The 14,212-nt window shown below is 38.6% G+C and overlaps 1 protein-coding gene across 1 annotated transcript in view; it reads right to left on the reverse strand.

The window, feature by feature from the left end:
- Nucleotides 1-14,212, reverse strand: part of Adamts3 (ADAM metallopeptidase with thrombospondin type 1 motif 3) — a 275,045-nt gene that overhangs the window by 150,420 nt on the left and 110,413 nt on the right. The window contains exon 3 of the mRNA XM_010610872.2: nucleotides 4,955-5,111. Within this exon, the coding sequence (XP_010609174.1) occupies nucleotides 4,955-5,111 (157 nt within the window). The remainder of the gene's footprint in view (nucleotides 1-4,954; nucleotides 5,112-14,212) is intronic.

The following is a 14,212-nucleotide window of genomic DNA, read 5'->3' on the forward strand; positions in this document are numbered from 1 at the left end:
CACAGTATTAACTGTTCCCTCATAAATCGATAATTTATATAGCTGCTTCTGAGTCTGCAGTCATTTTATTAGTGGATCAATAGCTTGTTGAAGTTGCTCAAGTCAGCTTTTTACCCTAATATGTACTCCCTGTTATCCCTTTCTCTTCATTCTGTGACATTCTGACTCTCGCTCTCTGCTAGTGCCAAACGGATAACTAAATAGTAATCCTGAGCTCTGAAGTCTCAAAGCAGCATGTGTAGTTTTATCCTCAATGTTTTATTTAGAAAATAAAATGGTATTAACTTTATTTCACATCAGCTAACCCTTTAACTCATGCTATTTCCTGATTATTTTGTGTCATAATTAAATCTCCATACTGCTTGCATTTTTGTAAAAAATTGTTATAAAAACCCAAATTGTAATATCTACTAAACCTGAAAAAAATTCCATACGTGTGATTGATATTTCCCTATCAATCCAACAGATGTAGCCTCACTGATCCTTACCTTAGCCTGTGAACAAAATGGTGCAGCTGTGAACTATTCCTAAGTTCACACTTGCCTAAAACAATGGTTGCTATTTGATCATGCTAACAAATTAATATTTAGTAACAATACATTCCATACATCACTAAGAAATAATGGCTAAAATTAATTTCTATTGTTTGGTTGGGGAAATTACAGAGCCCATGAATGATTTTCTTTGATCAGGCCATACAAGCCAGGAGAACTTCCCAAGTCAAAAGGTTTGAGCACCTATATGTCTGCAGATATGAGGAAGGACTCCCCACTAGGAATTTCCTATTATCACTAAAATAAAACAGACTTTCCGTTTTTCTAGTTGTTTCATACTCTGATTCCCCAGCAACCAGGAGCAACTCCTAAATCATTTCTGTCTTCTCCATGTCTCCCACCTGGGACAAAGACATCACGGCACCATGACAACTTCACCAGCAACACAAGCATTTGGGATCCTGCAGGAAAATGAAAATCCTGAAAGGAAGCCAGGAGATAAAGGCCTACTATTCCTTGTTCCCCACTGTGAGGAAGTAATTACAAAAATTACTTCAACACCAAGCTCCTGGTCAATGAATAGTTTGCAAATTAAAGAGAGAAGGCTAAGGGCCTAGGGACTCAATAAAAAAAATATGAAAAGCTGCTCAGAAAAGTACAACCCTATCGTCTCTAAAGGTAGACTGCCGAAAGCAAACTTCTTAATGATGACAGTGTAAGAGGTGCTCAGAGGCATATTTTGGTTTTGATCTGAGTTTAGACAAATGATTGATTTATCAGTAGAAATGTACTTTAAAGTGCACGTTGTTACCAATTAAAAATTCAAATACTGAGTGAGTCAAATAGAAAACAATTTTGCCTCAACTAAAGATGCCTAAAATGGATGTAATTTCCATACCTCTTGGGCAGAAATTAATGCAACAAGCAAATTAATAACTCTCACCATACTGAAGTAGATAGTTTCTTTATCATCAGCATGCTGAGATCATGTTGACTGTCTAACCAGAAGGGTACTACCATCTGCAAGCTCTGCTGACCGCAACACCAACTGTGACTTTACTAGTTATCCCAGCATATTTCTAAACAGCGCTTCAAGGCTTTCCACATTTCTCCCCTTTTAAGAATAAAAGAATGAGGATCTATGCTATACAGTGAATTGGTTGAGGGCTTTTCTCTTGCTGTTGAATCACGCCATGCCATGTATCACACAAATGCAAAAGCTGTGATCTTTTTTTAGAAACTCAGATGAAAACTCTTAGATGATGGAACAGACATAATGACAGGAATAAAGATGCCTGTTTGTGTCTGGTCAAGTGGAAAGTTTAGAGCTCTTGGGTGTGGGAGACGCAAGTTTTTGTCATGTTTCTAAATTTTATTTTTATCTTTTAAGAACATAATTCTTTACCTATAATGGCAGGTAGCAGACTCTTCATGGGCTCCCAACTTTGTACAATGCACACCTTCATATCTTCAGTGATGCAGATGAAAACAAGAAGGCAGAAGGCAAAGCAGAGGCCGCCAAGCACCCACAGCCAACACCTACCACTGGACTCCTGAGCTGATCTCAGACCATTCCTGCTGTGTTGTGTGAAGACCACTCATACACCATCCACAAGACATGACTATGAAACACCAGAGATCATACCCACGTGTCATCTTCCAATAAGTTTATTTCTGTTGCTTGTTTTATAAAACCTAATTCCGGAAAGAGAATTCTCTAGTCTTCCAAATTAGAATTCTGAGTCACCTTCATTTCCCCCTTTCCTCTCCTTTCCTCTTTTCTCTGCTCTCTTCGCTATTCCCAAAATCTACTCCATTGTAAACCCCATCAGTTTCACTCCATCTCTATTCTGTTCAGCTCCAATGCTCCATCTTACTATTGTGATAAGCATCTAGTTCAGGGTCCTACAGACCTGCAGAATGTATAGCATTTTGAGTGCTTAAAGGGCTACAGCAAGAAAAGCATCTGGGCAATGACCACCACCACTGTGACAACTACAAAGATGTGACAGAATATTTACAGGTGCTGCCCTGAGGAAAACCTGTGAGATAAGACGTGGCTTAATAATGATCAGTATTCCTCCTGATAACTTGCTCTCAGTAAAAAATTACAAAGATATATAAAGACATGACCCTTAAATATATTTCTTCTTAGGTAAATCTCAGTTCATATATTTTATTTCTTTTAACCTGATTCATTGAAGAAAGAAGTCATATGTCTCCTAGAATAAGCATACCAGATAAAACATGATTTAATACAGTGCTTTAGTTTTCATACATAAATCAGTATATCTTCCTAATCCCAGGAAAGTACCTTAATCCTGTTGAATTTTACATGTTATAATAACATAATACATTAAGAATTTATACTTAAATTCTTTAATATGAATCTCTTTTTATGCTAGAGGGAAGAAAGTTACATTATAACATAACTAGTTCCAATTTCAGATTCTCAAAAAAAAGGTAAGTTGATATTACCAGCTACTCAATTCAATCAAAACTTCAAAATAAGAAAATAATACCGACTGTGAATGGAGTACATTTATGTAACTGAAACTGATATTTTGAATAATTTCCTACAATAATGTTCCAAATTTTTTAAACTCCATGCAACTTTTAAAAATTTATATACCTTGACTACTGAATTGTTTTCCCTATTCATCTAAAACTATAAAAGGTACTAAAATGTTTCTTGCCATTTTCTTCTTCAAGAAAAAGTAATTTCGCCTTCCTGTAATAGTACAAGGACACTATTTATAGAAACATTCATTCAGGGACCAAAATGGAGCGGTACAGTGCAGCCTGCTGGAGCTACGGTGATGACCAAGAGTGAGCAATAAGGAAGCTTCTGACTAATCTGATTCTAGTTCTGTACACAATGTGATGCCAAATGGATTATGCTTTTCTAAATGATATTTAATTAATGCCTCAGAAAGACACTGATATTCCTAATGTTCAACAACAAGACTTAGAGAAAAAATGAACAACCTTAACATAACTAGTTTTCTGATTTAGAATTACACTGCTAAAACATGAAAATATAAGAAAAAATTAAGAGTGTTGTATTCACAATATAAAGGTAATCAACATGTAAAAGTTCAACTTCAACAGAACCGCTAGCATAAATGTTTGTGCACAAGATACTTGTATTACTCATTCATAAAAAAATCAAGCACCGATTAAGCACCTGCTTTTGTTTAAGGCTATACTCAGCATTTTGCACACTTTTTTTTTCTGGTGCAATGTACTTTGGATTCTATTCATGGATGGAGTTGCTGGGACTCAGAGAGATCAAGTCCTGGCACGAGCTCCTCACAGAGCAAATTGATCGTGTGAACTGTGATGCTCACGTCACCTTCACTACACCACAGCAGCTCAGAGTCGGGCATACAGTTCATAAACTACCTCTATCAACATGTTATCTTAAGTGGGAAATCATTCAGAACTGCTCAGGCAATGTTAATGCTGAGTGTATATCCAAGTATACTCTTCCACCAGTGCAGCAGGGGAAGGGAACCAGCGGGATCTAAAAGCCAGTACACAGGCAACAACTCACACAGAGCCATCTAGAAGACAAATCACTGCTAACTTAAGGGTCTTTGTATCCCTCAAGTTTTCTTCAGAGAAGTTCCCTTAAACCACAGAGCTAGGCTAGTGAAAGTAATATAGACTGTAGATATCTGGTAAAAAATTAAAATTTCAAAATTTCCTTTCTTCTCAATAAAAACTTCTGCATCAAACTTAGAATATGTCATTTGTTTTTTGTTTTTTGTTTGTTTGGTAACTGGGATCAAACTCGGGTCCTTCACTTGTGAGGCAGGAGGTGGAACCACTGAGCCAAATCCCAGCCCTGGAATATATCATTAATATAAACCTATTTTCAGATTTCACTAAAACAAAAATAGAAAGTTTTTCTGTGCCATAATTTCCTCGACTTCAATGGTTCTCGTTTACAAAATTCTAAGTAAAGCTGGACTTATGTCTCCTTCAAATAGGAAAAACATTCACAAAACAGACCTCAAAGTCAAGTAACATAATTTATTTTCAAATGTATCTATCACCCTAATCTTAAAACACAATTCTTTGCCATACCAATATATCTCATTTAAAACATTTAAAATAACACTAATAATCCACAATTCCAATATCTTTGTAGATCATAAATATTTTTCAATTTTAACATAAGCTAGAAAAACATTTTAATGTAAAATTTTAAAAGAATTCTTAAGAAATATATAGGGGATATAATAATGCCCCAGAATAAAATAATACTTAGACACACTTTTCTATGCATTTTTTAAAAGAAAAGGCCTATTTCATGATTTATAAATATAAACGTCTTCGGCTACTTTCTCATTATGGATGAGAACATGACAACACAGCTTCTTGCCTCACAGGAGGGCTGTTTCCAACATACCTCCCTCCCCTGTCTAGTTACTAAGCCTCTCACAGGTGCCTACCGTGGAAGTGGACATCTCTGGACATGTCCATTGGTGCTTGCTCTACGGCTGATCTCTTGTAGACAATGTGAATCCTTCCTCTTTCTTCCTCCATCTGCTTACCTCTTTCCAAGGGTTCAATAAAATACTCTTCAGTATCACTTTTTATCATTCCAGCCTAGGAGGAGCATAAAGTGTGTTAATTTAAGAAATAAATGTCATCTTCAGCTCACCAGTAGTACACCTTTTCAAATGGCAAGAATATAATTTGTGAAAACTTTTTCCCCACATTGAGTATAAATTTAAAATAGTATTATTAAGTATCAGTAACTCAGATAATGCAGAAATTCATACATGACAAAACAAAAACAGTTCATTTTAAGGTAGAATACAAAGTTTACATTGGGTAATAATAAAATCATACAATGTATATATTTCATCAGAATGCAAAGGAAGTTTACTTATATATTGTACTTCACACTGTATCTTCAAAAGAAATCTTATGGAACACATAAATTTAAAAACCATCCCTGTAGCCGGGCATGGTGGTGCACGCCTGTAATCCCAGCACTCAGAAGGCTGAGACAGGAGGATCACTGTGAGTTCACAACCAGCCTGGGCTACATAGTGAGTTCCAGGTCAGTCTCACCTACATAGCGAGACCCTGTCTCAAAAACCAAACCAAACCAAACCAAACAAAAAACCATCTCCGATTTACCACTATAAGCCATTGCTAAGCCACTGTTCCTGTTCCTTAAGCATTTCTGAATCATTTACATCTCCATCCGCTACCATATGGTATGAGAATAATGTGTTCCCTGCTGCACTCTAGGTATTTCTGTCTTTAAATAATTTTTAAGTTTCTGTGGAAACCTCACACTTCCAGATATTTGTCAATTTGAAGAACTCACACATATTTTTCCTATCTTAATATAACTTTATGACTAAATACATATTTTTTTCTCAAGTTGCATCTGTTCACATTTAAAAGCTCATCCTGATTTTCCGTCCCTTCCATCTATGGTTGTCAGTTTCTAACTCTACTTTATCCTTTGATTATTCAGAAAATTCCAGAACTATATGCAGTATTATAGCTGAAAGAAAATAATGGCTTTGTCTAAAATGTGTTCTTCCTTAAATATCAACTCTGCGGTACACTCAAACAGGTGCAACTCACATCTCCACACTACAGGCCATACACTAACATACAGCATTACTCTTAAAACCAACACACCTTGAAAGCTAAGCTAAGGAAATCACATGCTAGTGTGTAAATTGCATTTATTTTGGAAATATATGAGAGATGGTGAAGTAAATAGTAATTGTCTTCTGAGGTCTGTAACTTCCACCTTATTTTCACAATGCAGTCATTGGTTCTCACGGAACACAGGGCAGAGAAGTCTCTCTCCCTGTTCTAACTACTGATCTAATGTCACTCGGTGTGATATCACCAACAAAGAAATGAAAGATGGGACACAAAGAGCAGAAAAGCCTCTGGCTGTACCTTTTCCAGCACACTCATATCTGTTCCCCGTTTTGCATTCTCACTTTTACACTCTGCTTCCCTTGTGTGAATCTCTGAGAATTTTGGAAGCTCCAACATTGCCACCTGCCACTCTCCAACCTGTGTGATGCTGGGCACATACAAACAGGCCTTGAACCAGGGGCCACAGTTACAGGAAAAGTACCACAGCCACATGTTCACCACACTTGATCCTTAACCTCCGCAATGAACCTCCGGCTTTCATGTAACAGAAGTTAAGTGGCACAGAGTTAGTAGCATCAATATGAATACAGATCTTAATATGCACACTCCAGTAAGTGGAGTTTTCCCCTCATCTGCCCTTCAGTTTACCCAGTCTACCGAGATTGAGGCAAGATGGCTTCTTTAATAAATGGTGTTGGAAAAACTGGATTTCAACCTTCCAAAGATTAAAACTAAACCCTTATCTTTCACCATGCACTAAACTAAAATCGAAGTGGATTAAAGATCTAAATATTAAAAAAGAGTCACTTAATTTGCTGTAAGATAAGTTAGGCAGAACTCTTGAAGACACAGACATAAGAAAAAATTTTATGAACAAATCCTCAGTGGCATGGGAAGTACCACAAAGAATCAACAACTGGTATCTCATCTTATTAAAAAGCTTCTGCACTGCAAAAGAAACCATCCTCAGAACTAAAAGACAACTCACAATGTGGGAAAAATATTTTACCAGCTGCTCCTCAGACAAAGGACTATTATCTAGAATATATAAAGAACTAAAAAAAGTCAGCACCCAAAAATATAATGACCTGATTCAAAAATGGGCATCTGAAATGAACAGACATTTCTCAGACAAAGAAGTAAAAGCAGCAAGTAAATATATGAAAAAATGTTCCATACCACTGGTCGTTCGAGAGATGCAGATGAAAAGAACACTGTGAGATTCCACCTCACCCCAAAAAGAATGGCTGCTATCATGAAATCAAATGATAGCAAATGTTGGCAGGGTTGTGGGGAGAAAGGAACCCATCTCTATTGTTGGTGGGAGTGCAGAATGGTGCAACCACTATGGAAATCAATATGGACATATCTCAAAGAGCTGGGATTAGAGGTTCCATTTGACCTAGTCATCCCTCTGCTGGGTATCTTTCTAAAATAATTGAAAGAATCATATCATAGTGATATATGCGCACCTATGTTTATAGAGGCATAGTTTGTAATAGCTAAAATTTGGAAACAGCCCATTTGCCCATCAGTTGGAGACTGGATAAAGAAGATGTGCCTTTTCTATAAAATAGAATACTACTTCAGCCATAAAGAATGAGAAATTAGATTCATTCATAGGAAAATGGATACATATTGAAGATATACTCCTAAATGAAATAAATAAGTCATACATGTATAAATACTGAATAGTTTCTCTGGTGTGAAAAACTATAATAGTAGGTAAGATCGTAATGATACAACTGACAATGTGAAATAGGAAGAAAAGGGCTAAAGGTTAGGGAAGTGGGAAGGGTAGGGGAAAGGTAAAAAGGGAAAAGAAAAAGAAAACATGAGAAAATGAAAAATGGAAATAAAGTTTTTGTAAATAGGGAAGGGAGGAGGGGGTCAAGGGAGGGCCGGGTTATGGGGAAAAAATGAGAATCAAGACCTGTCATGTAAAAGTACAAGATCACAATGATGAATGTAACTGTACTGTATACCTAAAATGTACCAATAAATTCAATGAGAAAAAAAAAAGTATATACGTACAGGTGTTCAATGAGGCATGCTGTGGAAAGTCTGGAAAGTAAGTGATATGGAAGTTGAAATATGGCAGAATATTTTTTTTCTTTCATAGTTTCACACAATGAAATATCAACAGGAGTCCATGATTTTTCATTCAAAATTATCTGACATCTATGTCAACTTCATCCTCCCCAGAACACAACACAACACACCTTTCCTGCACTGTTCTTGCTCATGCTGTTTCAATGCTCTGGTAGTACAGCAACCAACACTGCCCTTTCAATTGGTCACGCTAATCTAAACAAAGTAGACAGACGTGGTACTGAATGGACTGAATAGGCTGAGCCTCAAAACAGAAGATGCTTCTTTTTTGTTCGCATCAAGTCTCAGGATGGCTCTATGTTGCTGGGAAGTGGTTCTGCTCCATAGGCAATGCAGGTGTCAGGCCATCGCTGCCATGTTGGCATGGGTGGTTCCCACTCTGCCAGGTGGCAGGGGAGAAGTACGTGAAAGCCAACATGGAGACTTTCATACGCCAGCCCTAGTAGGGATATTCACCACTTTTCTGACTTCCCTCGAGTAGGACACGATTCCATGGCTCACAGCTGATCGAAGAGGGCCAGGAAATGCAACCTGGCTATATGCCCGGCGAAGACACAGACTCTGATGAACAGATGGAGCTTGTGTCGCATTTCTGCTTAAAACATTTCAACTGCTTCCCACTGTGTGCAGAGCCACACTCAACACACAGCCCACAGGTCCTGCACTGAGGGATCTCCCGCTGGCCTCAAGACGTGCCGCCGTTCTGTAATCACCAACCTCAGGGCTTTCAGTCCTGGCTTTCTTCTAACATGTCCCAGCTTCTCACAACCTTTGAAATGTCGTGTATTCTGCTCTGAGACTTTCCCCACTTGCTGTGCTATGATTTAGATCAAAACCGTCCCCCAGAAGTCTCATGTTTCAGAGGTGGGACCTGGTAGGAAGAGGTGGTCACTGAGGTTTGACCTGGAAGCACTGGGTATTCTTGTACCCAACTCTGTTCTTTTTCTCTCTGCCTCATGGCTGCCATAGAGTGAGCAGCCTTGTTCCTCTTCTGCCACTTCTGCCTTGAAGCCAGTAACCATGAACTGAACCCATTATAAACTGTGAGTCAAAATGAAACTTTACTTCTTTAAGCTGTGGGTGCCAGGTACTGTGTCCCAGCAATGGGAAAGGAGCAAATGCATCTGGCTATCTTGTTTTCTCCATGCCTCATCTGAAGTGCTACTTCTTTAAAAGTGTTTGTCTTACTTCTGTTCCCCACAGAAATTAGGTTAGGCCCCATCTAAACTGGGGCCCATCTTAGCCCACCATTCTAACTCAGAGCAATGTGCTGTTCTCTCTCCATCCTTAACTCACATTGCAGGGCTGTGTTTGCCTGTGTGTTAATGTTTATTATTCCCCCAGGGACTATCAGCTCCTGAGGTGGACACATCCATCTTAATTAGTTTTAACACTAAAGCACCAGCACAGCAGTTGGGACAAAATTTGCATTCAGTAACATTTTGATAAAAAACTACCTGAAATGGTAGGAATGAGAGGAGAGTTGTTAGTGACATATGGTAATTTCCAAATGACTAACGTGCTGGTGGCAGAAGAGAAAATGCTGGAAGTGGGGCAGTCCTGGGAAGAGCAGAGGAGTGCAAGGTGCAAACCCATGGCCACCTGGGCCTGGAAAGGGAGCAGTTTGTGCAGACACAGAGCAGCAGCTCGGGAGCACTGCTGGGGAGGGCCCTGACAACCTTGGGTTTGAATTTTGGTAAGTGGAGATGGAGAACCAGAACAAATAACCAACAAAGACCACCACTTTCAAAATTCTGATAATTAAGTGCAAACAAAAGGCTAGAAACCAAGGAAGGAACAGGCTGCAGTAATAGGCTAGGAGGCAGAGGTGCAGTGGGAAGAGAAAAGAGAAAGGAGAAAGAAAAAAGGGACCAAGTTGAAAAGTGATGACAGGAAAAAATAAATACTTCATTTTAAAATATAAACTCATTTACCAAAAACTCTCCAACAGCTTCCCTTCTCATCCAGATTATTATCAAATCCTTCTAAGTTCCTCCTCTTCATGACTTCACCCTTCCCAGGCCCCCTGTGCTTTCCTGGCTGCCAGGCTCCAGCCACAGAGGCAGCCAGTCCTGTCCTCCCTCACCCTCTAGGCAGGGCGCTCTTCAGAGCCTTCACACTGGCTCTGAGGATCGTCTCCCCATAGGCCAACTCTGTCAGCTCTTGAGTTCATTACGTGACTTCTCAGAGGCTCTCCCTGCTTCCCTGTTTTCCTGTTTTCAGCCACTTGCCTCTGGTTTGCCAGAGAGCCTAACAGCTTATCATGCTCACTGCTCATTAACAGACTTGGTCCCACAGCCTCTGGCTAAGCAGGAGTTATTTTTACTGTTTTGTTCACTATGTACCCCCAGATCCCTCATAAATATTTTTGAAAGAAAAAAATGAATGAGAAACTAGCAAAGTGCAATCCAAAATTATTCCTGAATTCTGAAGATGGTGACAAGGAAATTAGTGCTGTTTCATTAACAGAAACAGAAGACCCTAAAGGAAAAGGTTACTAGGAAGGAGAGAGGGAGGGAAGGGGAGGGGTTAATTCATTCTGTTTTAACCGTGTTCACCTGAAGTGGTGGTGGACTGGAGTGAGGAGCCCATTCCTCCACCTAAAACTGAACAATTATGGGTTAATTGTGTCATCAGGAAACTATGGGTTACCTAGGCAATTACGTGCTTTGCAGAATGTACCTGAGTAGCCAGGATAAGTTCTGTAATCTGTCACCAAAGGAGCACAGGAGACTCAGAAAGTTCTGCCAGAACTCTTTGTTCTCCCCTCTCCACTGCTCTTCCTTGTGTAAATCCTGCATGCTACATTCTCAGGGTAACTCCAAGGGAATTAAGCTTCTCAGATGTAAAAAGAGTTACATACGGAAGTACAAACTTCTATTCTCGGCTCTCCAGACGGACAGGAGTCACTTCCAGAGCTGCCAGCCTCGTTAAAAGCCGCTTTTGTGCCTATCTTTGTGTTAGAGTTGTCTGTGCCAGTATCTTCAGTGTATCCTGCTTCAGAACTTTTCAATATTCAGTGGAGAAATTTGAGAATTGTTATTCAGAAAAAGGTCAAATGGTCATAAATGTAGTGGATTTGAGATGTATCTTCTCACAGAAAATAACTAAAGCTATTAAAGAAAGAAAACTTCATAAACAGAATTGAGGGAAGGTCAGTAGAAACCCTAGAAAATGCCCAGAGAAACAGGAAATTACATGGAGAAAAATCCCTAAAATCTAAACTAGGCAATGGCCTACCAGGTTCTAGGTGCCTTGCTTTGTCTGTTTTCTGGATTCTGCTAACTCTACCTTGCTCTTTCTACCTACACCACTAACTGGTTTGGCCCACTGACTTGGACTGGCTTCCCCTTCACCTCTACCCCTGTCTTTTCCCATTCAAGGCATTACTAGATGACTGTCTGCCATGCTGATCTACCACAGGGTGTAGAGCAGTGCCTGGCTCAAAGCAGATGCCTACTGTTTGTGTGGGTGGACAAGGTGGTAATGTAAGACATCAACAAGTGGAATAAAACATCTTAGAAGAAAACAAAGGAAATGGTAAGAGGAGGGAGAGGAAAACCCAGCACAGTGTCAGGGCACCTAAGAAGGAGAGTTTTATTAAAGTAAAAGTAAGTGCAGTTTAAGAAAGTGCAAGGAATGGATACTGAAGAGGAAACAGGCAAACAGAAGTGTTTCATTAGAGTAGTGTGAGCAGAAAAGGTGCTGCAAAGTTACAGAAGTGGCAGGGGGTAAAACCACATGTATTTCAGACCCCAGAATATCCTTAGCCATTAGAGGGATTCTTGTGCAGCTCTTTGTAACACACTTTCTTGATCTTTCTCTTTCAGGAGCTACCAAAACTAGAGTGACTAAAAAGTGCTTGGTTTCAGACAAGATGAACCAGACACACTTAGGAGGGGAACAATCATCAGTGCTAATATGTAACTAAACACTGAAGACTCTTTACCCACTAATGTACTCATTTAGTTCGTCATGCACTCAACACATTTTTTGGAAGCTCAAAGAATATGCATCTTATTCCATTCCTGATGTGAAGGAATTCACATGCCTGTCTTCCGGTTCGCACAGTTCCATTTCACAGGATGTATTTATTACACAGAGTGACTTACAGGGATAAGGGCTTGTAAAATAAAAGTCTACAGGATAGCATTCTAAGTACTGCATTATCTGTAAGAGACAGAAATTTACGACTTTTAAATTATAACTTAGAAACCATTCAAAATGTCACACATAAAATGATAGATGCTAAGGAATTCTACCAATACAGATACAATAATTTGAAATTCTTTAATATAACTTAACTGAAATATGCTATCAAGGTAATATTTTATTCATTTCTATGACACAAAAAAATTTACATGTACCATTCTAATCCCACACAAGACACAAAACATTTGTTAAGTTTCTCAAACTATTTCCCAAAATTGACACTGATTTTTTTAAATGTTTACTGTGTTTAACCCAGTATTAGGTACATTATTTAAAGATTTTATTTTCTCTTGGTTAATTTTTTATATAGCCCCTTTGACAGCATTGTGGAGGGAAAATTGCTAACGCAGTTATTTATGCTGAAAGCCAACCTAGCAGCTCCTTGTGCTTTGGTCTTCTCCTCCATACCCATAATTCTACACACATACTGCTGAGAATGCAGGGTTAAGTCAGCCTGAGGACAGAAATGGCCACCTCCAGGCCTCATGGCCAAATCTGACACTTGACCTAACACAGTCCCTTGAATGTTCTTCTAATCCTCATCAGTACATAAACACAAGTGTGAACAATGGGTGTGGAATACAAGGGGTTTCAGATGAGTCCATGTCTATGACGTCTTTTCATAAGCTATAAAATCCTATAAGAAATGTAAAACATTACTCTCTGTCATAACAATAAACATCAGTCACCAAGAAAAGATTAAATAGTATTTAATCTGATTTATGATGAAAATTAGTTTAAAGAACATTTTTTAAAGTTCTGTCATGGATTACTAAGATTTCCTTAGACATTCTGTGCCAGATATTCTAAAGCACGTATGTCATGGAAGCATTCGACTTCTAATTTGGACACCCACAAGCTTTACTATAAATTGTCACAAACCTGATGAAGAAAGAGAGCAGGACTAGGTAGGTCTTTCAGGGGTCCTCGAAATGTACACCAAATATGTAATATGTAACTGCAGCTGAAACCAGCTAAATATCCATCATCTTGTGCTAAATTGGCTCTACATTTATACTAGGTCATAACATAGAAAACAGTACTAAGTTTTAATCATTTAGAAGAGATACTGCAAAAAAAGTCATATTAATGTACATATGGGTGATAGTGAACAAACATAAGGACAACCAGGAAAGGCTACTGTTACACAGTCATGGTACAACAAAATCACTTCAGTTTACCAAGGCTCCATGAAAATACATTTATTGTGCTCATCCCTCAAATATTTACTCTATCAGCGTCCCGGACAAACACATTGCCTGGTTCCCTTTTTAGAACAGACCATTGCTATTATATGAAGCTGATTCTGACATCCTTCCTGAATTTCAGGGAGCATTTCACTGGGATCCTCAGAGGCAGCACTAGGGCAAGCACAACAGTTGAGAAGGGCTAGACAGTAGAATTAGTAGTACCGATTTAAAGTCCAAGACACTATTTCTCTATTTAAAGATGCTCTGTTATTTGGGAGGTCTTCAGACAGAGGTTAGGAAGACTAAGGAGAAGCTAAGACACCTCCTAAGACATGCTACTGGATCCTATAAAGCTGGCCATAATGTCAAAAGCAAAAGCTTTTTACTCCAGTTCAACTTCCAAATTTTATTTGTTTCTACATTACTTATCACCATCAACATTAGTTTGTTAACTGTGCCTAGACATTAAAAAATAGTGAGATACCAGTAATTAACCAAATTTATATTTGTTTGGCTGGAATTTTATTAAACAGTGATGCTTCTAGATGTTTTCTTCAT

Source organism: Fukomys damarensis, unplaced genomic scaffold (assembly GCF_012274545.1).
Source record: "Fukomys damarensis isolate Sample0158 unplaced genomic scaffold, DMR_v1.0_HiC HiC_scaffold_35, whole genome shotgun sequence".
In the NCBI taxonomy this organism is placed as follows: Eukaryota; Metazoa; Chordata; class Mammalia; order Rodentia; family Bathyergidae; genus Fukomys; species Fukomys damarensis.